A 27,298-nucleotide genomic window follows, 5' to 3' on the forward strand; every position below is an offset into this window, starting at 1 on the left:
TCAGTGTCCAGTATTTTTGGTTTGGAGTTGTGCCTGAAATGGTATTTCCCATCAAATGATGTAAAATATTTCCAGAAGGGTATTTTCTATGAATTACAGTCATTACTTAACGATGTCTGAAAAAAAATCACATTTAAATCACATTTTTAGGGATTATTGATGCCTATAAATTACTGCTCTCAGATACAAGGCAAAGCAACACACCTTAAATTATCTCTCGATGGTGTTCTGTGGAAAATAGCAGGTGCTGGTACGCTGAAGATTAATGTGGCACTGTTAACATATTTCAGATGCAATACTCTATGTCGGATGTGTCCCAATACATATATAGTAAACGACCTTTTTAAACACGATTTTAGCTGGGGCGTGAGTTCACCGTATGTGCAGCAGAATTATTAAACGCGAATCGGTTTTACGCGAGACGTTTGTCCCTTCTGGTACACCGTACTCGAATCCCAATATGAGCCGAACTTTTTGAATGGAGTCTCGGTGCTTCTGGTAATGATGGACTTGCGCTTTCTTAGCTGAGTGTTTTTTTTCCTTCCTGCGTGGGCTTTTTCGAGTCTTCAACATGTTGGAGCCAGGTTTAGAAATGTCAGCCATGATTCCTGCTTTGCAGGAACTTGGAAGGTAAGTGTTATGAGGAAACGCGTTAGCAGTCTCTCCATGTCCTGGTGAGTTACCTCTTGTTAGCTCGCGACCTGTGCTGCCGCATGTGTTCTGCTTTATAAATGATAAAATTATTGCAAATTCAATGTAGCTAACGCGTGGTATATGTTTTTTAGTGCCAGTTCCACGGAGTACAACAGCGTAGTGCAAAAACCACGTCAAATCCTCTGTCAGTTTATTGACAGGATATTGACTGATGTCGATGTGGGTAAGTTTCTCTTCTGCTGCAGAACAGAATGTTATCCACTTGTTACTGACAGAATATGCAGACTACGCTGCGCTTTTAAGGTGAATTACACTGGGTATTGCGATTAGCGGTCTCATTTATTCTCATGGTAGGTATGTTACAATCCACGGGAATCCCGGCCGCCAGTTGCCAGTGCTATGCGATATAGGTGCAACACAGGGTAACCCCAAGGTAAAATGGGCAGTGCGCTGTCTGTGATCGGCTATTTCTGCGAGAATCCTTGTTATGACATACTTAGGATTCCCCTCTTCAGCCTCGAATTCGAATTTTTCAATTTGATCATACGGGTTTGTCATTTTTGCCTGCGCCGAAAATTTTCATCAAGTTCAACCTGTTCTAAACCAAAATCTATGCTTTGGACAATAACAAAAGCTAATTGGACGCTCTTTCTATTGTTTTTTCTGTTAACTGGTGAAGTTTCATCAAAATCAAATGAATCCGAGACAGTTATTTACCGTTCCGAAGATCGCCTGTCTGATTGACTGAGTGTCATGGCGGTCACTGCGTTTTTGCATCTTTAGTCTTGTCCGTCACACTAATTAACTAATTAAAAGGAGAAATAGATATCCAACTTAATTGTTTAGTGTTTTATCTGATTCTCTTTAACTTTCTCTGTATGTGTTGAAAGTTTCATTCAGTTATCTCAACCCACAAGGAAGTTATTGAACATTCACTTTTGTTGATCACAGCTTTTGTTATATTCTAATGCAAAGACAATACATGGAAATTAGCCATTCCCCGAATATTAAAACTGTCATAACTTCCTTAATACTGAACATAGAGGGGTGGTTTTGGTATCAAAATTTATGTTTCTTTACACTCTCCCTGATGAAAACATTTGCAGGTCTTAATTTTACTGTCTCATTTTTTTGTAACATACCTACTCATAGTGGCCTTGGAGTTGTCAAAGAAGAGTCATTCCGAGCCGGCCTGCGTGATGCTGCTGGATTTTGTGCAGCACATCATCAAGTCATCGCCACTCATGTTTGTAAACCCAACATGTCAACAAGACAGCGTTAGAGATGTGCAACAGAGTTGCACAGGTGAGTTTGAGTCCTTATTCTGAAAAGGAGAAACGTCAGAATGAAAATAGTACATTTCAGTACTAAATGCCATACAGAAAACCTTGGGCCATGCACCTTGTCTGCTGTTTACCCTGACAGATTTCAGTAAATGGATCATCGCTCGTTTCCTGCGGATCGCTGCTGCCCCAGCATGTGAGGGTCTGCACCAGAAACTGGCCTCAGTCATCTGCTCACTGCTGCATCTTCTTAGGGCCAAAGGTGCACTTATATTTGGGGTGTTGGCCAAGGAGCTCATTGGACTTTGCCAGGACCTAATTGGCGTGTACAAAAGACACTACTGCAGTGAAATGAGCACGGGGTCCCCAGTGTGGCCAGTCACACTTGAGAGGTTTTTGGTGACCCCTGATGGGGAAGTTGGGTACCTGATACCCGCGACACTCCAGATCTCTGCGGTAGACGCCGTGGAAACGCTTCAGGCCACGACGTTAACCATCCTAAGTGACTTCCTGCAGGGTGTCTTTTTCAGACCAGAAATTAATAAAGTATGGCAGACCGGCTGCTCGGTGCTGGTGCACGGGGGTCCGAAACTGATGGCTGTCGCCTTGGAGATGCTGGCTCGCATCGTTGACCTGGGCGGGTTCCCAGAGAGACAGGCGCACCACTTCTTCTCAGCCTACCTACACGTCTTGGACATGCTTAGCACGGCAGCCCAGACGGACATAACCGTTTACGGCAGCACCTTCAGGGAACTGTCCCGTTGCGTGTTTGTCCCCGAGAGGGACGTGCACCTCAGGTTCGAGAGGGTCCACCTGAGCATGCTGATGGTGAAGCTCCAGCAGCTGCTGCTGGGTGGGATCCTGGAGGAGCTGGACTCGGAGGAGGTGAAGACCTCGCTTTGCGAGACCTTCGAGTTTCTCCTGGGCTTCGTCCCCCTGGGCTACGAGTGCGCCGCCCAGATCCGAAAGGAGCGCGTGAACGACATTTGCAGAGCACTGATAGCGAAACTCGGACTGCAGAAGAGCCAGCAGGTCAGTATCCTGTCAAATGTAACAAGGACAAGTAGTGCAGGGAAACATGAATATGCATTTCACTCATATTCTTCTGCCCTTTCCATCAGTACCTGGAGGGGTACCTCTTTGCTGCCTTGCGGAGTGAGCGGTCTGACGTCCTCCAAGGGATCCCCTCTGCTGCCTCAGAGTCCATCGGAAGTACTGAGAGCATTCCTTCAAAGAAACAGCGCTTGTCTGTTGAGCCCTTATCAGAGAAACCAAAGACCTCACTGGTGTAAGCCCATGAATATCTTCTGTCATTGTGTGTTGTGTTAGAAAATGTCCCTGACTGTATACAGCAGGCGTGATTTTTCTGTACTGGTTTAATCTAGCTGGTGGTAGTTTTCTTCTAAACGCGCCATACATGGTGTCACCCAGTAGCATAATGGTCAAGTAACTGGAAATGTAAACAAGAGATTGACGGTTGGAGCCTCAGGGAGACCTCTTGCATAAGAAAAGGAAAAAACTCATTTTAATAGTATAAAATTGGAAGTTGTAAGTAAAAGCATTATTAAGCATCTCAGCGGCGTAACCTAATTTGGTGGTAGGTTGGTGGTGACACGTCTCTGTTGCTGTGTTGTACCTCAGCCCGGCAGACATGAGGCAGACGAGCGAGGTGTGGGCGGCGGCCAGCAGCAAGCTGGAGGCACTGCTGACCCAGCCAAACGAGGTCATTGGCCAGCCAAGGTCACATGCCCTGGAGGGTGTGGCTGTGCTGCTGCACCTGGCTGCTCTCTGTACCTGGCACTGCCCTGCAGGACCGTCCGGCAGGTGGGATCTGCGGGGCGTGTTTTGATGAATGACCTGTATGCATTTATCAAACATTAAAGAAATTGCTCAAAACTTTAGGTCTGTTAAATCATCAGCTGCTATTAATTGTTATCATTTGTTAAATTATTGCATATGTTTTATGGGAAATGTAGGCCGTTATTCTCTGGTTAACTTTTAAGTAGTGAGTTAGTAATTCAGATCATGCATCCAGTCCTCAAGGACCGCCAGACGGTCCAGATTTTTGCTCCCTCCCCACTCCCAGCCAATCAGAAACACCAAATACCTGGTACATGTGTGTGGGGAGTGAGTAAAAATGTGGGCTGCCTGTGGGTCCCTGAGGACTGGGTTGAGAAGCTGATCTAACAGGCTGTATGTCCCCCTCCGGTGTGGCTGCCCAGTCTGAAGCCCACGGAGTACGTCAGCTCCCCAGCTGCTCCGGACCTGGTGTGGGTCCAGCCCTGTGTGCTGGCCCAGGCACTCGAGAGCTGTCGGTCGGCACTGGGCAGCGCCAGCAGTGAAGCTGAGCTGGAGCTCTACGTGGGCAGGACCGTGAGGATTGCTGATGCTGTTCTTTATATGACCTGTAAGGGGCGCTCTTTGAATCATCTCAAAGTGCCAGGTTTAACCTCATTACTTTCCAAGGCTTTATATAATTAGCAATCAGACTAAACCTTAATATGTTTCTTCTTCTTTGTTTGTTTTTGTCGTGAAGTCAACAGCCAGGATGACATTGGCCTCCACAGGAGCCTGTGCGCCCTGCTGTCGTTACCCTGGGTGCATGAATACTCCTCACATTCTGCATACCAGTCTTCTGGCTTTTCCGCCAGCCTGATCGGGCTGAGCCAGAAGGTGGCGCCCTGCTTCTGTACGTGCCCTGGCCGGTATCCCCTGCACCTGCCGTTCGTTTTATCTGGAGCATCCTTGTTGACTTGTTGCCTCGCCCGGCTTCTCTCTCGCAGCCGACAGGATGCGGGGTCACTGCGTCTACCTCCTCTCCCTGCTGCCCCGGCAAACGTGCCCTGAGTGGCGGCCATGCGTGTACCGCGGGGTCCTGCAGGGGGCGCAGGCGGCCGTGAAGGCCGGCGCCGTCCGCGGCTTCCCCACCCTGCTGCACCGCCTCGGTGTCAAGTCCTTCAACCTCATCCACGAGGTCCTGCTGTACGTGAGCCCGCCTCGTCATGGGAGGGGGGGTGTTACGTGGAGAAGGAGGGGCCGTGTAATCCTGACGTTCACATTTACAATTTTGGACAATTTTATCCAAAGTATATACACTTGAGAAAGCAGGGCCAGACAGTCCCTGCATGGACTGGGGGGGGGGTTTAAGGACCTTCCTCAAGGGCTCAATGGTAAAAGCACTCTGTGGGATTTGAACCAACAACCTTCTGCTAACAGACACGGCCTCCTAACCTAACCTTGAGCCACACACCACCTGTTTAGTCGTATAGCGTATGTTTTTCCCTGCTTAAATACTTTATGCACCCTGCGATGGGTTGGCAGCCCATCTTGGGTCATTCCCTGCTTTGTGCTCGTAGCCCCCCGAATAGGTTCTCAACCCCCATCACCCTGCGTAGGACAAGCAGGTACAGAAAATGGATGGATAAAGACTTTAAAATTCCTTTTTCTAAAGTGACAAACCCTTGCTTTCTCTTTCGTAGTGGACTCTTCTTGGTGGTTGACGGCCTCGCTCTTTGTCCTCCGCAGACCCAAGCTGCAAGACGACGCGTCGCAGGTGAAGGAGGAGCTGGCGGCCATCACTGGCGCCCTGGCCTGCTGTCTGGCTGAGAATTCCACCCTCCTGGTCCCCCCCGGAGTGGCCACCCCCCTCCAGACGTTCCTGTGCTCCAGGCTTGCCATCGGAACCTCTCACCCCAAAGGTTCCACCACCATTGGGGCGTCCATCTTCACCCCATTCCTGAGGCTCCTCAAACCAGACGTGGAGCCCGCGGTTAAAATAGGTGATTCCTTTGGGGGCGGATGCGTGTTCAGGACCAGGGCAAGTGCAGCTTTAGAAAAGAGCTTCAGAACTCTTATAGACTGCAGGTTTGCAGAACCAGTAGTCTGAAAAAATCTGGGGCAACATTATTCTGTTAATTCCAGAAGATTACACATAATTGACATATTGTCAAGATGTCTTCGCTCTAAGATGGGTGATTATTTCTGTTCCCAAGGCTGATTTCTAACAGAATTTCCTTCCACTTTATGAAACAATGTTAAACATAGTTAATTTGACACTGTCTTATAATACATTTAGTAGGACTGTGCTGAAAAGTAGAGTTAAGATTTACATAAAGTTACATGAAACACTGTGCTGAGCTCGAGTTGGGAAACAGCGTCAGGGTTCGAGGATGAGGAGACTCAGCATCACTCGCTTACGATTAGCGGACGTCCCTCTTGACCGGCCGAGTGACCACAGCCCCTCCTCCCAGGTGACTCCTGTGCTTCTGGATCTTCACCCCAGGTTTTATAGGCAACATCCCCCACCTGTGCAAACACGTGGACCTGATGAAAGGCGATCCGGACACTCGGGCCCTGGTTGGCGCCCTGCTCGACTTGATGGAGGACCCGGACGAAGGGGTCCGCATGGTGTTTAGCAGGAACATCAAACACTTCCTGGAGGCCTGGAGCGGGGAGGGCTACCTCAAGGAGGTAGGCTCCATATCCGCGGACGTCTGAAATTTAGCGCCAGGATGTGGTCATGTGACTTGTTTGTGATTATGTGACTTGGTTCTGTTTCAGTTTCTGGTTTCCCGCCTGAAAGAAGCGTTTACCAGCGCCAAGACCAGAAGGAACAACAACTTGAAAAACACCCTGATCATCACCACTGGTGAAATTGGCAGGTAGGGCCACCAGTGCCAGTTCTCCTTATTTTTCGTTCATTTGACCCTGGGAAGGTGAGACCCTGACCAGGAGGACCTCCTTCTCTCTCTGTGGCAGAGCCGCCCAGGGGAACCTGGTGTCCTTTGCCCTTCTCCACCTCCTACACTGCCTGCTGTCCAAGTCCAGCCAGGTATCCGTCACGGCCTACACCGAGATCCGGGCCCTGGCCGCCTTCCGGGCTGTGAAGCTGCAGTCCTTCTTCAGCCAGTACAAGAACCCGGTCTGCCAGGTATGGGTGGGTTCTCTGGTGCCAGGACTTCAGGTTTTCAGGTTCTGGGGGAGGTTCGCTGCCTTTTTCTCAGGAGCTCAGTAAACCCCACCCACGCTGCAAACATATTGAGTGTTGATGTCATTTGTTTTGAGTTTTATTGTCACGTGTTCCAAGGAACCCAGTGGAATTCTTCTTATGCCACAGTCGCAAGGGAGGGGACAGGTGCATGCTGGGACTATAGGATAAATGGCAGTGCAATAAGAGACAAGGCAGTGCAAGACACGAAATGTGCAATGTAAGAAATGACAGTAAATAGGTGGTGCAACAGGACAAGATGTGCAAATAGCCACAGTGATAGCAACTTTATAAAGTGCTGGAGTGGAAGATTAACAGTGTGCTGTACACATACAATGTATGACATGTATACCTGCGTTGGCCATCAGTATAGCTCCGTCCATCCATCCATCCATCCATCTTTCCAGCCATGCATTCTCTGCTGTTTATCTGGGGTCGGGTTGCGGGGGCAGCAATCTAAGCATGCATATCCAGACCTCCCTCTCGCCAGCCACCTCCGGGAGAATACCACTGCCCTCCTAAGCCAGCTGAGAGATGTAATTTCTCCAGCATGTCTTGGATCTGCCCCAGGGTCTTCTCCCGGTTGGACATGACATCATTTCTCCAGGGAAGCGTCCTTGATAGATGCCCAGACCACCTCAGCTGGCTGCTTTTGATGCTGGATTGTGTGGCCGTGCGCCGCTTATGTCTGTGAGAAGGCCTGGTTGAGCCCCGTTCCTGTTCCCGTGACAGTTCCTGGTGGAATCCCTGCACTCCCGTCACGTGACGGCCCTGCGCTGCACCCCCGACCAGAGCAGCGGGGCCTTGCAGGAGGAGGTCGCCCGCCAGAGGGAGCTGGCGCTGGACGTGCTCTCGCAGGTGGCGCACGTCTTCGACTTCCCGGACCTCAACCGCTTCCTCAGTGTAAGCGGCTCCTCTCGTCATGGAATTCCAGCTGGATCAGCGCTAAGGCTTTCACGCAGAAATCTGGCTGTCCTTCCTGTAGTTTTTCTTCTTGTTGTTGTTATAGTTACTGTTACTGAACAGCATTATTATTATTCATTATCTACTCATATATCTTGCAGCTTTCACTTTATATTGAATCTGGAGCTTTTTTTTGTGAGTTGAGTTGCTTTGCTCCAAAACCATCTAAAAAAATTTCCTTTGTTGGAGCAGCAGTTGACAGTAGAGGGTAAGATAGCGAACAAAAGAGCTCGGTCTGCCCGTGAGCAAAGGTGAAATGCCCAAGAGATTTCCCAAAAATAGCATCTCTGAGCCGCCCTGTCTGCGCTTGGCCGGCCTCCAGCGAACCCTACAGGTGCTATTGCCGTACCTCGCTGCCAAGGCCAGCCCCACGGCCTCCGCGCTCATCCGCACCATCGCCAAGCAGCTCGGCGCCAACCGCAGAGAGATCCTCATCAACAACTTCAAGTATATATTTTCACACCTGGTCTGCTCCTGCGCCAAAGACGAGTTGGAGAGAGCTTTCCATTACCTAAAGGTAGAAAGGCCTGTTGAGCTGGCCACGCCCCCATCTCCTTTCACCCAATGACATTGTGCAGCTTGTGATGTATTCCTCTCTGTCTCCACCCCCTCAGAGCGAGACTGAGATTGAGCTGGGTAGCCTGCTGAGACAAGACTTTCAGGGCCTGCACAACGAGCTGCTGCTTCGCCTCGGAGAGCATTACCAGCAGGTCTTCAACGGCCTCGCTATCCTCGCCTCTTTCGCTTCCAGCGATGACCCCTGTCGGGGACCCTGTGACATCACCACACCTGAGCTCATGGTAACTCGTCTCTCGGGGTCGTGCCTAGTCAACATGATTAGAACTCAGCTTTCCAGCAGTTTCAGTAGCAGAACTGTTTTGCAGCTGAGCAAGGTGAACATGTTCTGGGAATTTTTTACCTATATGCATGGATATGTTCTCTTATGTAGGCTGATTACCTGCAGCCCAAGCTGCTAGGTATCCTGGCCTTCTTCAACATGCAGCTGCTCAGCTCCAGTGTGGGCGAGAAGGACAAGAAGAAGATGGTAGGTGGAGGTCCCAGACGCCCTATTGGGAAATCAGGAGGATCACCAAAGATGTCCAGCCGGCCCAACATGGCTCTAAACCCTCTTCTCTCTCTCTCCCCTCATGGTCTAGGCTCTGGAGAGCCTGGTTGCACTGATGAAGCTGATGGGACCCAAACACATCAGCTCAGTCAGGGTGAAGATGATGACCACGCTCCGGACCGGTCTCAGATACACGGACGACTTCCCGGAGCTCTGTTGCCAGTATGTGGTCTTGCTCAAGAATCCGTAATGTTCCGTGGTTGAAATTAGCAATCACCGCTAGCCTAACTGGTGTGTGTTTTTATATGTTTTTGAAGGACATGGGACTGCTTTGTACGCTGCCTGGAGCCAGCCTATCTGGGCCCCCTCCTCAGTCACGTTATCGTGGCCCTTCTGCCCCTCATCCCCATTCAGCCCAAGGAGACTGCCGTCATCATGCGCTACCTCATAGTGGAGAACAGGTGTGTGTGGAGTGACCTTGAGTTGAGTTGACGCAGGAACGACCAATGATCTTCAAGTCTGAGGAGTGCTATATCTTCTTGGGCTGGGCGATATCATATCGATATTGCATTGCACATGTGCAATAATCACCAGGGCTTCAGATGACAGACGAAGCATTTGGCCGGTGCTATACGGACATTTATTTACGCCCACAATTTCTTAAGCAGTTTATGTGTCAGACTTATGTGTAAATGTGTCAGAACTGCAAAAAGTACCACCACACCGCCGACGTCTTTTTACCTTGTTTATAAACAAGATCTCCTCTTTTAAACGATGTCGTGGCTGCTCTTCACTGCGACTTCAGTGCGTATTGCACTGAGGTATACAAATCGTAGTATACCAAATCGTAGTATACCAAACCGTAATATACCAAAACAGTATTATGTGGGGTGCTCTGCTAATCAAATTTAAGAAACATGAAGTTTATACAGATTACTAACTTTTGGGTATCACAAAACGCATCTCATTAATATTTAAGCCATACTACTAATCCTCTTACCAAATTATGGGCGTGAATTAGTGTCCGTATAGCACCGAAAAGCTGGCGTCCGGTCAAATGCTTCACCTGTCATCTGAAGCCCTGGTGATTATTGCGCATGCGCGATATAATATCGATATGATATCGCCCAGCCCTAATATCTTCTCATATCCTAGAGATGAAGTTAAAGACTTCCTGCATGAGATCTACTTCCTGCCTGAGCATCCAGAACTGAAGGAAATCCACAAAGTGCTACAGGATTATAGGAAGGTCAGTACCGCTGCAGTCTGTTAGTTGGTGTGCAGAATCATGACATGTAGTCACGTTGTCCAGGCTAATTCAGTTCTACCTGACTGGTTGTCTTAGTTGATGGATGGGTAGATTGTTGAGTTTGAGGACAACACTAACATCTGCCCTCTACAGCAATCCTCCAAAAGCACGGACCTGCAGATGGAGCTGCAGCTGTCCATGAGGGCCATCCAGCATGAGAATGTGGACGTGCGCATCCACGCCCTCACCAGCCTGAAGAAGATGATGTACAAGAACCAGGTGAGGAGGATCTGCCCATGGCTTGCTCATCTATGAAGGGAGTTGAAGGGAGTATTTTTACGAATAGGTGTAATCGTAGATTATACTGGTATAGGCTGTTGTGTTGTAGTAGTCATAGATCCCTGACATTGGACAGTTTGACGATGTCATAGCAAGTTATTGGTTGGTAGTGTGGTCATCATTAGGGGCGGGACTTCCTTTCAGTGTCCTGGCACTCTATTGGCAGGACAAGCTGCTGAAGTACGTGATGGACAGCGAGACAGTAGAACCGGTGATATCCCAGCTGGTGACGGCACTGCTGAAGGGATGCCAGGATGCCAACCCTGAGGCCAGGCTGCTGTGTGGGGAGTGCCTGGGGGAGCTGGGGGCCATCGACCCAGGCCGGCTGGACCTATCCGCCCCACACATCCATGGCAAGCGCTCCACCTTTGTGGTAAGGTCGAGACTTCCCGTCGAGGCAACAGTGTGGTTTATACATCATCTCTTATCACAACAGCCTTTTAAAATAGTTACACATTTTCTTAAGTAATTAGGGTTCTCATAGCTCAATGTCTGCATCCACAGAGTGGGGTGGAGGATGCCAACTTTGCTTATGACCTGCTGACTCTGCTGACCAGGACGTTCCTGGCCTGCGCTGACAACGTGAGGGCGCAGGACTCTGCAGCGTACGGCATGCAGGTATGCAGACGGCCAAGGTCTCAGGCCCAACATTCATCAAACGGAATGACCGGAAGAATATACACTGACATTTAATTCAGGAACAAACCGGGGGTCCTGCTTGTTCAGTATTTGGCAAGGAAACATAGGTTCCTACCAAACTGTGGTTGTATATTCCTTTCACATAAAATGAAATGAAATAATGCTTTATTTTCCATTTGTGCAAGTACGTGTACCGTACATTGAAATGCTTATTTTTGCATATCCTGTCATTCTCTCCTTTTGAGACGCACACATGTATACAGATGACCGCAAAGCTTGGGGTCCGATTGCAGGGTCAGGCCATTTATCCGGCAACCCCAGAATGTTTTTGGGGGTTAAGGGATTTGCTCAGTGGCCCAACAGAGCTACAGCTATCCTGCCAGAGCCGAACCCGCTGGGCCGCACAGCAGCCTAACACATGCTTTGTGTTCTATCATTCATTAGTAACAGTTTACTTGACTAGGCAGAAATAATATAGCATTATTTCATTACTATTGCATTAATTAACCACAAACTAAGTCATTAATGAAGCAAGTGATGCATGTTTTATCTCAACCGGTAACAATATTTGTTGCCATATGTGTTAATTCGTTAACCTTTGTGAATTACTGAAGGAAGAAGTCATGAATAACACAAGTGAAATACTGATCTCATGTTTGCTTATCATTAATGAATCATGGGGCATCTTTTATCTCGTTACCATTATATTTGTTCATAATTTGTACTTCAGTAGTCACTCAGTTATTATTTGTGCCACGTCAAGCAAAGTGTTACCCCTTCATTTTATTGGCTTCCATCATTCCCTGTCCTGTAGGAGCTCCTCTCCATATTTGAGTGCCGCGAAGGCCGTTCAGACTCCCCAGGTCGACGCCTGTGGCGCCGCTTTCCTGAGCACGTGCAGGAGATCCTGGAGCCACACCTCAACAGCAGGTCAGCTGAAAGCGGAGCTCTCCACAAGTATCTCCGATACATTGGGAAACTGGCTGTAAACCATAGGAGTATGGCTTTGTCTTGCTATTAATCTTGTTATTTGTCTTGTTATTAATTTCAGTGCCTGAAATAAGTTCTCGATTGATCTGTAACTTCCAGGTACAAAAGCTCACAGAAGGTCCAGAACTGGTCCAAGCTAAAGAAACCCATCTACCTCAGTAGCTGTGGAAGCAATTTTTCTGATTGGTCAGCGACGTGGGCGGGCTATCTGATTAGTAAAGTGAGGATCTTCACAAGCGATGGAATTCTATAATAGTGTTTCCAAATCCGTTCCTTGGAGATCTGTAGTCAGTCCACGTTTTTGCTCCCTCTCAGCTCCCTGCCAGATAGTCCACATTACCAGGAGTGGGGAGGGAACAAAAATGTGGACTGTCTGAAGGTCCCTGAGGCCTGGGTAGGGAAACAGTTATATAACATCATGGTTGACAAACATCTTTACTAACTGCTTAAGATTTTGTTGAGGATCTTGCTGTTTTGTGTTGCAGGTTAGGCATGATCTTGCCAGTAAGGTCTTCAACTGCTGCAGTTTTATTATAAAACACGACTACAAAGTGACCATATATCTTCTGCCTCACATCCTGGTCTACGTGCTGCTGGGGCGGAATCAAGAAGAGCAGAAGGAGGTACAGTTTCGCACCTAGACCATGACATCACACTAGTGTGTTGTTTGTTTGTATCCGAATGATCAACACTAATCAACATGGAAGGACTAATCACACATATGGAGTCAAACACAACCGACAGGTAAAAATAATTGCAATTGTTGTCTTAAAGCAGAAATGTTAAACTGACTACAAAAACACTGGTAGAAACACATTCTGTGAATGCCATGTGTATAACAATATATAAACACATTCATACCATATTTTAATGTTTTTAAAGCAACAAAATACAAAGCTCAAGTATTTACAGATACCACTCCAGCTGAACTCTTCATGCAGTGGTGGATGCATTGACGCTTCTGAACCAGTCATCTTAGTAACACACCATGTGTCAGACTGCTCGCAGGTCTTGGCAAACACATTGGTGGTCTACGAGCCCCAGTGGTCAGAGTGAACCAGAAGTGCAGGCTGTACAATCGATACCAATCGATATACACAATAGAATCGATGCTTTCTGTACTTTCGATACTTTTGACGACACTGCATCGGCCTCCTAAGGGTCCCATGATCCACATTTTTTTCCCGTGTAAGAATTAAAGGTCTAACTGCATTTTCCCCGTGTCTCCCACAGGTGAGCGAGGAGATGATGGCCGTATTGAAGGAGGATGACTCGTGCACGGGCCGCTCGCAGGAGAATGTGTCCGGACTGAGTCAGCTGAGCACCCAGACTGTCTTCTCCATGGTAGACCACCTTACTCAATGGTCCCGCCACAAGCTGCACATACTGAATGCTGGCAAGCATGAACCACGCTCTGCAGGCAGTGAGTGACCTTTGACCCCATGACCTCCCTGGCATATTAAACCTGTTCAGTGGAGCAGGGCCTATAATATTATCAATCACAGCTTGTCTTGACCCCATGGAAGGCCTACCTATGGTCTAACTTTTTTTTTTGCCAGACGGGGAGAAGAGTGAGTACCAGAGCGTTGTCTCCTTCCTGAACCGCATCCCGCAGGATGTCCTGGCCAAAGCCTCCTACCGTTCCAAAGTCTACACCCGTGCCATAATGCATTTTGAGTCCTTCATCATCGAGAAGAAGCAGAACATTCAGGACCACCTGACCTTCCTGCAGGTACTCGTAGAGCGTGGGATGCCTTGCCATTGGTGGTCACACGTTCCATCAGAGAGCTGAGGAAGGGTTAGCACACAGAGTTTATAGGATGAAGGCTTCTTTCATGCCTTAAGATGGAGTGTCTTAACTCAGTCCTCGGGGACCCCAGACAGTCCACAGTTTTACTCCCTCCCCAGCCCCAGCACACCTGAGCCAGGTTTTTGCCGTTCTTGATTGGTTAAGGTTTGCTGGGAGGGGGCAAAAAATGGGAACAGCTGGGACAATGTCAAGCAAACAGTGTCTGTTGACGCCAGCCCTCATTAAATTTCAGTGGAGTTTATTGTTTGTAGACCAACCCCTTGTGGGCTTTATGGTAACATGCTTGTCGGCCATGATTTAAAGCACGCTGCCTGAACCACCTCCTTCGCTCCCCCCCCCCCCAGACGCTGTACGCCGCCTTGCACGAGCCGGACGGGGTGCGCGGGGTCAACGCCCTGCGGAAGGAGGCGCCCTCGCTGCGAGAGCAGATCCTGGAGCACGAGAGCATCGGCCTCCTGCGAGACGCCACCGCCTGCTACGACCGGGCCATCCAGCTGGAGTCTGACCAGGCAGGCGCACCCCCCCCCCCCCGTCTTACCCCAAGGGGGTGTCCTACACGGCTGTCTCACCCTTTGTCCAGCTGGGTAACACCAGACCAGCGCCTCTCAGTCCTCTCATTGACACCCCCCCCCTCTCTCTCTCTCTCTCTCTCTCTCCTCCCTGGACCCGTTCCTCTTCCTCACGTATGTTTTCCTTAAGTACGCACAGTAGCTTCCTGCTGTCCTGCCCCAGTTCTGAAGTTATGAGTCATGAAGACTCCATTGCTCTTGTTTGCAACGTTAATGTGAGCGAGGTTACAGTCACGTTTTAATCATTTTTACCCTACTTTCCTGTTTTTTCCCCTGTAGATAGCTCATTATCACGGAGTAATTAAGTCTATGCTAGGACTTGGACAACTTTCTACCGTAATCACCCAAGTCAATGGAGTACTTGCTAACAGGTACAGAAATTATTTCAGTTTATTGTTTACTCCTCATTCCAAATTAAAATTACATGTTTTTAATGCTTGTTTTTCTGCCCCTTTCCCCCTTATTTAAAGGCCGCAGTGGAAGTCGGAACTGAACACCTATCGGGTTGAGGCCGCCTGGAAGTTAACGCAGTGGGATCTGGTGGACGATTACCTGGCATCAGGTGCGAGGCGGTGTTCGGCAGACATGTTGGTTCACAGTTGGGTGAATTGACGTAGAGTGAGGTTCGGGTGAAACTGCCCAGGACTGGCCCATCTGCTCTTTCTGTGCTTCTTTGTTTTATGGAAAGGTTGCATAACTTTATGCATAAACATGCTCTTTCTCAGATACTGCCCTCTGCTTGACAGTGACAATCTATTTATAGATACGATGGTGTGAGGTCTCTGTGAGCGTACTGCACAGAGAGCCCTGTGAAAAGAGTTGGAGTCAAGATCCATTCTGAGTGATCTCACACTGCGCCTGTGTGCTACATCCTCCGATCCAATACCAGTCAAATATTTGAACACAGCTACATGTATTCGTGCTATTCTCTACATTTCAGAATAATTATAAAGACATCAAAACTATAAAATATCATATATGGAGTTATGCACTGACCAAAAAAAGTGTTAAAAAATAGTTTGTTGGGTGGAGGGGGCAGTTCTGTGGGTTGGCACTCAGAAGGTTACTGGTTCAAATCCCTGAGACAGCAGAGCGATGCCACCATTGGGCTCTTGAGCAAGACCCTTAACTCCAATTGCTCCGGGAACGAGCTGACCCTACCGTCTCCTCTACAGCAGTTTCAGGTGACCTACTAGGATACTTTTATAGCTGAAGGAGGCCCAACATATATGCTGAACACTCATTGGCTGCTTTTCCTTCACTTTCTGCTAACTCCTCCAAAACCATTTCTGTTGGTCAGCTGGCCAGGTCATGTGACACTATCAATCTCCTTTGTGGGCGGCTTGACGTGTCCCAACTTTTGACTGGTACTGTATATGTGAGTTTCAGTAGGATTTCACATTTTATTTATGTGTATAATGCATATCAGGTCTATATCAAACGTGACTTGACAGCAGAATCAGGCCACACAACACAGGCAGCCAATAAAGCCAAATGTTGATAGCAAGAATGTTTGCAATGTGCCATTTGCCTTGTATATCTCTTTAGGCAGAAGCATTTGCTAAATATGCAAATGTAAATGTAGCACTCTGTAATCATGCATCCGGTTTGAGTCGGCGCTCTGCCGGCCTTTCCATGATTCTGTTTGAGTTCTGACTCACTCCTTGGCTGGGTCAGTAGACCGGAAATCGGGCACCTGGAGTGTACGGCTGGGCCAGATGCTGTTGGCGGCCAAGAAGCAGGACAGCGAGATGTTTTACGGGAAGCTGAAACTGGCCCGGAAGGAGCAGGTGGTCCCACTGTCTGCCGCCAGCTTCGAATGGGGGACGTATCAGAGAGGATATGAGTATATTCTCAGGTACCGTGAGCCAAATTACAGCGGAAATGTTTACAAGTGTCCGATCTTGAAGAAGCTAGCAGACCCACTAGGGTCTAAATTTGCATCTTTACCACTTCTTAATGTACACACTGCTCACTACTGGTTAACAGTTTGTGGGTTTCCTGACCCCTCTGCCAGCAGGTGGCAGTATTGCATTGAGTTGACATCTCTGGGGGGGTGGGGCATGGTGAAAGGGGCGGGACTGAGAGTCAGTGCATCCTCTATGATTGGCAGGTTGCACATGCTATGCGAGATGGAGCATGCATTCACCGAGCTGCAGAGACAGTGGCAGCAGGACGCAGGCGCCAAGGGCTCTGAGCCCATGCTCAACTGGCAGGCCCGCCTGGAAATGATCCAAAACTCTTTCCGGGTCAAGGAGCCCATCTTGGCTCTGCGCCGTGCCATCCTCGGCCTCAGCAAGCGGTACCAGCACTTCTCCGTCCTGTTTTTTTTATTTTTTAGCATGTTATTTGGGTCTAGCAGGTTGGTCTTTTAACTCTCATGAGAGCTGCTACAGTTGCATCCCTGGAGATTAACTACAGCTATAAAACTGAATATGTTATCTTGGGTAAGACACCCTCTCTATTTTTGTTATGCTGACTCAACATCGGGACTGTAATGACATTTTGAAATATGCACCACATATTTGTTCCAGCGAGAGCTACACATATGTACCGGAATGTGGCGCCCCCTAGTGGCACATGGGTGAAAGCGGATCATGTGAATGTCCCACAGGTTGGAAAGCGAGGAGTTGGTGGGCCAGTGCTGGCTGCAGAGTGCCAGGGTGGCCCGGCGGGCGGGCCACCACCAGACGGCTTACAACGCCCTCCTCAACGGCGAGAACTCGCGGCTCTCAGAACTCTTCGTGGAGAAGGCCAAGTGGCTATGGTCCAAGGTGGGCCCTCGTCTCTGCCAGCCATGCTTGGGCTGAATTCGGTTCTCGGGTTTTATTTTTTAAGGAGGTAGAGTCATCCCTCACCATTTCGCGCTTCGACTTTCACAGCTTCACTCTATCGCGTTTTTTCCCAAATACATTTATTCATTAAAAAGTTGATAGACAGTGAAAATGATACAGTGCACGCTCAGTTGTCTGAGTCAATTATACACCTCTGTATTACAATTAAAATTTAAATTACTGTACGTATGGACTGTAGGCCTATGTATTCGAGCACCCCCGCAAATCCTTCAACGCCAGGTGCAGCCGAATAATAAAGAAATAAAGAATCCTACTTTGCGGAAATTCATTTAACGCGGTAGAGTCTGGGACGGATTAACCGCGATAAACGAGGGGCGACTGTATTTCTATTTGTATCCTTAAACTTAGCCAGAGGTGGATAGCTCAGGTCCAGAAAGTCACATTCCAACCACCCAGTTGAGCACAGAGTCACAGACACAGAGTCACAGACACAGAGTCACAGACACAGAGTCACAGACACAGAGTCACAGACACAGAGTCACAGACACAGAGTCACAGACACAGAGTCACAGACACAGAGTCACAGACACAGAGTACTCAGCTGGTTGGTTGAAACAAAATGTTGGTCTGGATTTTTACTTTCTGGACCTGAACTATCCACCTCTGACTTTAGCTACTTGTATTTTAATAGTTGCATAATAGTTTAATAGTCATGTATTTATGTAATATATGGTTTATTTCTGCACAGTTATACATTTCCATTGCCTGTCTAACCATACAAAAAAAGGTATTTATACCAGAATCATAGCATCGTTCCTGCTTCTACTCCTACAAATGGGGAAAATATGAATTTCAAAGTTGTATGACTATATATGGAAAGAAAATGTACGGCTTTGATGTAAGATGTGCCTGTGGAGGTGAGATGAATTAGAAGCAGTAAAATATGTCTCGACATCAAGGCTAGGGTGTGTTTCAATATCTGGGATATCTCATCACCTGCCTTCAGTTGGGTAGTCATTAAGCTCAGCTGAAATGCTCCTTTTCATATACAGCAGCTTATTGCCAGCCCTGCTTTTGATGGGGCTAAATAAATAAATGAATTGTCCAATGGGGTTTGTCTCCCGCCTCAGGGTGACGTCCACCAGGCCCTGATCGTCCTGCAGAAGGGGGTCGAGCAGTGTTTCTCTGAGGAGCCGCCTCTCACGGACCGCAAGAGCATCGAAATCAAGGGCAAGGCCATGCTGCTGGTGGGCCGGCTGATGGAGGAGACGGCCAACTTCGAGAGCAACGCCATCATGAAGGCCTACAAGGTATAAGCGGGTGGTGAAGCGGGTCTTCTCCCGAAAGTAAGGTCTCTGTCACCCGGCTTGGCCTCAGTTTCATATTCCCTGGTGTAGGATATCACCAACCTGCTTCCTGAATGGGAGGATGGGAATTTCTACCTGGCCAAATACTACGATAAGGTGATGCCCAAGGTCACGGACAACAAGCTGGAGAAGCAAGGCAACCTGATCCGCTACATCGTCACTTATTTTGGAAAGTGAGTGAGACTGTCTCTCCCCCCCCCCCCCCCCCCCCCCAACTCATTGTATCCATCCGACAGGCCTGAAGTCATTCTGACCAACATTGTCATTGTTTCTTTAATTCCCCGCTAATTCCTCGCTTGACCTTGCATTCCAAAGGGCTCTCCAGTTTGGCAACCAGTACATCTACCAAGCCATGCCCCGAATGCTCACGCTCTGGCTGGACTTTGGAGCCAAGGTTTTTGAATCGGAAAAAGGTACAAAAATATGACATCCATTGTCTGTAAGCACTCATCCAGGTCGGGGCTGCAGTGAACCTGGAGAGTATCACAGGGTCCAGAGTGTGTCCCAGGGGACACCTTGGGTGGGTACCAGGATACACACTCATACTCTTTGGGCAACTTTTGGCGTGTTTCCACTGCCGTAGCAGAACTGTCCCCGAGCCTTACTGTGAACTGACGGTTTTCCATTGTAAATGAACCAAGCCGTACCCAACCAGTACCCATGTTGACATGGCCCGGCATGCTAGCTGCTTACTAGTGAATTGGTTGCATCAGTACCATCTGATGGGTCAAAATGCACGGAGATACCGCTGTTCTGTGTCAATATGCATGGATTATCTGAAGGAAAAAAAAGGCATATTCTATATATTATTCATTTTTAGTAGCATCGCTCATCGTGATGTATTGATTTGTTCCCTCAGAACTTGAAAATTTCCAACCACCTACTTAAAAAAAGTACTACAGAACAGCTAAATGGAATGGATTTGTAATGCAAATTTATGCAGGCGGATGCTAATTCCAGTAGTGCCTGATGCTAACATTAGACAGCCATTCTCACAGATTTGCTAGCGGAAATTAGCACGTAGGAAATCAAGATGTACACCATGTGAACAGTAAATGTGTCTCTTTGGTTTTATGTCATTTTTGCGACCCCTTTATCGACCCCCCTTCTGTAGTGGAAAACCGAAGTGAGCTGGATCCGTGCTGTAATTCATTAAATGAAATGATCATACTTCATTGACCCCTGTGGGGAGATTCTCATTTCGCCTACCTCATATTGCTCTCCATGACACACAGACACAACATGTAGGCGAGAGCGAGCCTGGCAGTGAAGGGCAGCCAGCTGCAGCAGTGCCCACAGAGCTGGGGGTTAAGGGCCTCACTCAAGAGGCTGCAGACATGACTATTCATGCCTGTACACTTAGCCAGCTGAGCCTCAATTTGCTGAAACTGCTACAGTATGATGCATGTTATATATCTGAAGGATTGTAATATATTGATTATGTTTGTATGTTCGTGCACATCTTTACTGCAGCAGAAACTTTGATCTAACCTTCACTACTAGAACAGCACTTGTGCACAGATTTGAGGTTGATGTCGTTGTTGCCTGTGGTTCCATGGGTCAGCGGGCCGCCAGGACCGTCTCCAGATGCGCAGCGAGCTGGCCAAGATCAACGCGGTCGTCAGCGAGCACACCAGCAACCTGTCACCATACCAGTTCCTCACGGCCTTCTCCCAACTCATCTCCCGCATCTGCCACTCCAACGACGAGGTCTTTGCCGTGTTGCTCCAGATTATTGCCAAGGTCTTCCTGGCGTATCCCCAGCAGGCCATGTGGATGATGACAGCTGTGTCCAAGGTCAGTGGGAGACACTGGAAAATAAGGTACACAAACAATGAAGTGCCAGTAGTATCTAAATAAATCTGAATTCTGTCGAGTTGCAATTAAAGGCAATTAATCATAGTAGGGTTCAGTCGTTTATCAGGAAATGAAGGTGCCTTAAGTCAAGGGCTTTGTGTTGTTAATAAATAAAAATATTTAAAAAGGTTCCATTTCTTCCTGGCAGTCCTCCTACACCATGCGTGCCAACAGGTGCAAAGAGATCTTCAGGAAGGCGATAAGCTTGCAGGATTCGCTTGCAAAGTTCATCAGCGACACCACCCGGTTGACCGACAACTTGCTGGAGCTCTGCAACAAACCGGTAACCAAAACCGCAAAACGCTGCTCTGGTTGACGTGTGTCATGGGATACCAGAGGATGCATGTCACCGGAACCAGTACCAGGTCATCCCCTGGTGTTGGTGTACGACATTAGTCTTTTTGGGCACAAACTGGTACAAGATCCAAAGCTTGTTCAACAGCTTGCGTTTCCTCAGTGTTGGGGTCATGAGAGAGTTCTGGTTAGGTGCCTGTTCCCTTGGACACCAACAATCTGGTTTGCAGAGGTGGAAAGTTCAGGTCCAGAAAGTACAAATCCAGATAAAGGTTTTGTTTCAGCCAACCAGTTGAGTACTCGGTGACTGTGACTCTTTATATTCCATTTAATAAAATTTTGATCAGTATTTCTACATTCTGGACCTAAATTACCCACTTCTGCTGGTTCGGTTGTTTCAGGTGGACGGGAGCAGCACCACCCTCAGCATGAGTGTCCATTTCAAGCTTCTGAAGCGCCTAATTCAAGAACCCACCTTCAGCCAGGTCCTCATCCCTAGGCAAACAGTGCTCATCCCCACACTGCCCTCTACGAGCGGGGCTAATCCTGCCCACGACGCCTTCCCCGGGCCCTGGGTTTACCTGGCTGGCTTCGACGACAACGTGAGCACACAGATTCCATAATCCTGCATGGCAGGATTAGGACTCATCTGTCTCTCTACTTGAAAGCTTTTCTAGGAGTCATCTTCCCAAAAAAATACCTGACTGAAAACTAAATCTCAAAATTCCTTTGGTGGCCCCTGCAGATTGAGATCCTGGCCTCCCTCCAGAAGCCCAAGAAGATCTCGCTGAAGGGCTCAGACGGCAAGTCCTACACCATGATGTGCAAGCCCAAAGACGACCTGAGGAAGGACTGCCGACTTATGGAGTTCAACAGCCTTATCAACAAGGTCTGGCCCTTGCGCACACAGACACAGCCATATCCTCCTGAGATTCAGGGAAACGAGATTTTTAAAATTAATTAAAATTTTGATTCGACGGGAAGTGGAAGTTGGCAAGGCCTTAGCACAGGAACAACAGGACTTAATAGAATGGCACGTTTATCATGGATCTCAGGAGGATGTCATGCATTAAAAACATAGAACAGAATGACATTTAAATGGTACTTTGCGTTAATATTTATAGAATTCTGTGTACTTAATGAGAGCGCTACGCACAGTGGTGTGCACTGGTTTTGATAGTATATCCTGATGAATTTACTAGTAGTGAATGCACTTCTTATGATGGGAGGTAGGAGGGCTTGAGGGTGACCCTGGGGTGATGTTGGCTCTGCCCAGTGCCTCCGGAAGGACGCCGAGTCCAGGCGGCGGGAGCTGCACATCCGGACGTACGCTGTTATTCCGCTCAACGAGGAGTGTGGCATCGTCGAGTGGGTGGACAACACGGCTGGCCTGCGCCACATCCTCACCAAGCTCTACAAGGAGAAGGGTATGCCCCCTGCTGTCAGCCCCTGTAATAGCATTGCATATTTATTTCTATTAATTATTTCATTCTTTCATTAGTTTTACTACATCTGATTTGATGTAACCTTCACTACTAGAACACCACTAGTGCACAGATTTGAGGTTGATGTTGCAGTGCAGGGTTTCACTGAGCTTAGAGTTTATCCCAGGATGCACATGACATAAATCAGGGGATATTGTGGACAGGATGCCAGTTCACACACACACACAATCACACCCCGGGGATGATTTACAGTCATCAGCGTACTTAAACTTAAACCTTAAATCTTTAAACTATGAAAGAAAACTGAGATATACAGTACTGTGGAGATATACAGACGCATGAGATAACAGCACTCTACATCAAGCCAATGTGCTTCCATAGACCCTGTCCTCCTCTCGATCTGATCCCACCTCCTTCCAGGAATACACATGACTGGCAAAGAGCTCCGTAAGTGCATGCTGCCCAAGTCGGCCTCCGTCCAGGACAAGCTGACCCTCTACAAGGAGGTGCTCTGCGCCCGGCACCCACCCATCTTCCACGAGTGGTTCCTCCGCACGTTCCCCGATCCCACCTCATGGTATTCACTCCCTGCTCAGCCTAAGGCCATCAGATCGATTCACCGCAGTTGATCTGCTAATGAATCCAAAAATGGAGGCTCTAATTGCAAAAGTCCCGATGAGGACGTCATTATTACCATGCTGGTGTTGTAAGTCTTTGGCTCAGAGCATCACGGAAATGTTTCGCCCCAGGTACAGCAGCCGCTCCGCCTACTGCCGCTCCACGGCCGTGATGTCCATGGTGGGCTATATCCTGGGCTTGGGCGACCGGCATGGCGAGAACATCCTCTTCGACTCCCTGACGGGGGAGTGCGTCCACGTGGACTTCAACTGCCTGTTTAACAAGGTGGGCTCTGTCGGCCGGTAGGGCTGCCAGTTGGCAAGCGCTCAGTTTCATTCTGGTTTTATTGTCATTTGATGTTACATTAGAGGCTTTTATAGGGGGTCATGATCCTGCCCATAACTGAGAATAACGTTTACTGTACAAGACAGGGTAGCCCGTGGTGTATAATAAAGATGGGGGTGACATGGTACACCGTTATATAATGTGTCCAGCAGTATATAGTATGCTAGTGCGACAGTATATTATACAGCAAAGTCTAGGAGGTAGTTACGTGATCTCTGAATACCTTTTGTTAAATGATGGGAAGTTTGAATTATTTTTCATTACTGGACCAGTTCCACTTATGTTCTGGGTTTCTTTAAGCACGTTTGTGGCTTCATTTAGTTTTAAATATCCGTATTTGTGTGGCTGGAATGAATTATCTGAATGCAGTGAGCACTCGCTGATTGGCTACAGTGTCACCCATCTTCACATCTTCACTCTGTTGGGATTTTCACGTGTCCCTTACAGACCCCAGCACTCCCGTAGGTAGTTAGCCACCCGTCTCGATCATGTGTTCATTTGTGCATCCTTGTTGAGCGAGCCCAAGGCATAAGCAAACTAATGCCTCATTTCCATCAACACGGTGCCGGCCTTTTTCCAAACCGGAACTGGTTCTGTGCATTTCCACCGCAAAACAAAACTGACCCTAGGCCAGAAGAAACGGCTCCAGCATGGCACTCCAGTAAAGCTGGTTGCAAAATTTGGAACCATAACGGCAGCGAAAGTGGGACAGGCTAAAGCATACAAATCTTCCAGATACCCGGAAAATTCAATACATAACCGATATAGTTGTGTCTAATATCCCCAGTACCAGCAATGAAACAACTTGCCAGCTTGTTAGAAGAATATGAAAGATCGATCTGTCCAGATTAAATAATGAATTATAATCATGTCTCAGGGTGAATAAATATTATATTGTGGTACTCAAGTAGAAAAGAGATCATGAGGCGGACAGGAAAGTTCTAGCAAACTCTTTTATTGCCTTTATTGCTCTATAAAAGGACAACGGTGAGTGATAATAAAGTCACTTACACACAGAAATACAGGTTTTAAGGAGACAAAAGTGGATGCAGGCAATATAGACAGAGTGCAGACTCTGAAAACTATGAGACTTAAAGGCTTATTTTTTCAGTTTGGTGGCTTATAAAACCTTAAAATGCAAATCAGATCAAAATAATTCCAAAAACAAAATGGAACTCATATTAAACTTTACTTTGCTCTCACGTCTGCCTATGTAACATTTCCATTCTGTTCTTTTTGAAACCAGTGGTAACGTAGGCAGGCTCTCAAAAGGCACCAAGCGAGAAGCAGCCTAGTACCAGTACCAGCACCAGCACCAGCCCTGTGCTGGTGGAAACAAGGTATAAATGGCTGCTTAGGGCCCAGTGGCCACCAGGGGGCTCCACCCATCTGCTCAGCCTGTCAGAATGGGAAGGAAGATGACAAATGACAACTAGCTTAATCAGATTTTACTTATACCTTTGGATCGGCTTTTGAGTTGGGTTATAGAGTCGAGTCCATGTGCCACATTTCAGTGACTTGGACTTAGACGCGACCCATATAACAGAGACAGACGTAGCAGCTGCTTTCTTGTGGAATTAGAGGGGCATTTTTGCCCATGTGCCACATACGCCAAGCCAACTGGGAGCGTGTCTGTCCGTGTGCCACATACGCCAAGCCAACCGGGAGCGTGTCTGTCCGTGTGCCACATACGCCAAGCCAACCGGGAGCGTGTCTATCCGTGTGCCACATACGCCAAGCCAACCGGGAGCGTGTCTGTCCGTGTGCCACATACGCCAAGCCAACCGGGAGCGTGTCTGTCCGTGTGCCACATACGGCAAGCCAACCGGGAGCGTGTCTGTCCGTTGTGCCACATACGCCAAGCCAACCGGGAGCGTGTCTGTCCGTGTGCCACATACGCCAAGCCAACCGGGAGCGTGTCTGTCCGTGTGCCACATACGGCAAGCTAAACGGGAGCGTGTCTGTCCGTGTGCTACATACGCCGAGCTAAACGGGAGCGTGTCTGTCCGTGTGCTACATACGCCGAGCTAAACAGGAGCGTGTCTGTCCGTGTGCTACATACAATAAACCAAACAGGAGCAAAACAGGGGAGAGAGAGCACGAGGTTTGCCGGACAGGGGCATGACTCACCTCTATGTTTTCCCCTGCAGGGTGAGACCTTTGACGTGCCGGAGGTGGTGCCATTCCGGCTCACACAGAACATGGTGCACGCCATGGGCCCCATGGGCACCGAGGGGCTCTTCAGGCAGGCCTGCGAGGTCACACTGCGGCTGATGAGGGACCAGAGAGAGCCCCTCATGAGGTACCAGCCGAAGCCAACTCAGCTTCCAAACAAGCGAGACTTTAGCCGTTCATTTCCCATTTTTATTTTAAATTGAAACGCAATCCGTATTTTTTGTAGCTGGACATTTCGCCGAAGCTTACAGTTTAAGCTTTTACTCTTCAGGAGTGTTAATATCTGTCATATATTGCAACAGTTTCTTCGGTGCTGATCTTTAACCATCAGGCCACCTACTGTCCTCATACAGTATATAAACCACAATGAAGAATCCACCAAGATAATGGCCTGCATGAATAATTAATAGAAATCGAGTCATAGTTTTACTGACAGAGTATAGCAGGTCCCACTGGGATTATCGGTTCACTCTCAGGATTAGCATCATGATGGCAAATGTATCCCCAATCCCTCCGTTTCAGCGTCTTGAAGACGTTCCTTCATGACCCCTTGGTGGAGTGGAGTAAGCCAGCCAAAGAGTCCTCTAAGATACAGGCCAACGAATCTGGAGAGATCCTCAACGAGAAGGTAGTGTGCTCACTGACCCAGGCGCGTTCTTCCACACCAGACAGCGGCTGGCTTCCACCCTGCTAACAGATGCGCTCACGGATGTTCTAACAGATCATAGCATTTTGCCGAAGGCTGTTTAACTCCTACCATTTTTATTGTCAGAAATGTTTAGCCCAGTACAATTTGATTGCCAAAGCCATCATTTCATTTAAATTTGACATCCTACTTGAATAGTTGCTAATTATAAATAAGCACCAAAATGCTTGCTTAACGTAAGAAGGAATTGCCTTATCTTATGAATTGCAATTGGAAAATGGCTTTTAATGTTAGTTTGCATTTCTACCTCCGGTAGTGTACCTCTGACTAAAACTGTGTTGTGGTTCTTTGGGTGAAGTTGCACAGCATATTTAGAAATTAGTTATTTGAGGTTATGACCACTGCTCTTTGAGCGACGGAGTTCTGCTTCGCTGACCATGTCGTTAAGTGAAATGGTCACTAAGTGAAAATCATGGAGGTCTAGACATGACCGCGATGTGCTTACGACTTTTCCAGCCTTGCATATTCCATTTCTTTTATCCTTCATGGAGTGGACATTTTTAACAGCATGTTTTGCCTTCTGCCTCAAAGATCTCTCTCACGCCCGCATGCCGTGCTGTCAGGCATACCGGATTTGGTCATAAGGGCAAGCATTGTTTTGAAAATTTATTTGTTTTTATTACTATAAATGGTCAGTAATTGAGGCGTTCCCTAGCTATGGATCAGAGAAATTCTCCATTGTAACCAAATTCATTTTGTTTTTATTAAAGCTGTTTTCACAAGTAGTATAAATGTTAAGCGACGATGACCAAGCAGTGCTCAGGTTTGTGATGTCCCTCCCCAGGCAAAAACTCACGTCCTGGACATCGAGCAACGCCTACAGGGAGCAATCAAAAACAGAAACAAGGTGATGGGTTTGCCCCTGTCCATCGAAGGCCACGTTCACTACCTCATCCACGAGGCCACTGATGACAACCTCCTGTGTCAGATGTACCTGGGCTGGGGGTCCTATCTGTGACTGCTGGGCCTCGCGGACCCCTCAGTCACATCCTTCGCTGCACTATTGATGTTTCTCTCACTTGTTGCACTTTTGTTTTCCATTTTTTTGGTTAAAAAAATAAAATTAAAAACTGTATCAGTACCTTCTTGCTCTTCAATAAAATGTGCTCATTTGACAAGTGGCTGGGATGTTCGTGGTATTCTGTGT

The 27,298-nt window shown here is 47.9% G+C and overlaps 1 protein-coding gene across 2 annotated transcripts; it reads left to right on the top strand.

The window, feature by feature from the left end:
* The first annotated feature begins 455 nt into the window (after positions 1-455).
* On the top strand, positions 456-27,272 carry atr (ATR serine/threonine kinase). Of its 2 annotated transcripts, none has more exons than XM_023824448.2 (47): positions 456-630; positions 786-877; positions 1,807-1,959; positions 2,080-2,969; positions 3,059-3,225; positions 3,579-3,761; positions 4,160-4,344; positions 4,474-4,626; positions 4,721-4,919; positions 5,463-5,716; positions 6,220-6,407; positions 6,498-6,598; positions 6,696-6,867; positions 7,657-7,827; positions 8,210-8,404; positions 8,502-8,687; positions 8,837-8,932; positions 9,045-9,175; positions 9,271-9,414; positions 10,109-10,202; positions 10,356-10,481; positions 10,708-10,914; positions 11,046-11,159; positions 11,995-12,110; positions 12,270-12,390; positions 12,656-12,793; positions 13,404-13,593; positions 13,730-13,902; positions 14,325-14,489; positions 14,829-14,920; positions 15,020-15,111; positions 16,230-16,407; positions 16,663-16,851; positions 17,164-17,323; positions 18,475-18,654; positions 18,742-18,884; positions 19,027-19,124; positions 20,276-20,508; positions 20,717-20,851; positions 21,264-21,464; positions 21,608-21,751; positions 22,139-22,289; positions 22,728-22,884; positions 23,057-23,210; positions 25,421-25,572; positions 25,968-26,073; positions 26,936-27,272. In XM_023824448.2, exons 1-47 carry the CDS (start codon positions 572-574, stop codon positions 27,107-27,109), a joined length of 7,902 nt encoding a protein of 2,633 aa, XP_023680216.2. In that variant the 5' UTR covers positions 456-571; the 3' UTR covers positions 27,110-27,272. The 2 variants fall into 2 exon arrangements, with proteins under 2 accessions (XP_023680216.2, XP_072560323.1); XM_072704222.1 differs by lacking the exon at positions 456-630 and adding an exon at positions 1,009-1,087 and having other exon boundaries at positions 801-877.
* The last annotated feature ends 26 nt before the right edge of the window (positions 27,273-27,298 follow it).

This window comes from Paramormyrops kingsleyae, chromosome 21 (assembly GCF_048594095.1).
Source record: "Paramormyrops kingsleyae isolate MSU_618 chromosome 21, PKINGS_0.4, whole genome shotgun sequence".
Classification (NCBI taxonomy): domain Eukaryota; kingdom Metazoa; phylum Chordata; class Actinopteri; order Osteoglossiformes; family Mormyridae; genus Paramormyrops; species Paramormyrops kingsleyae.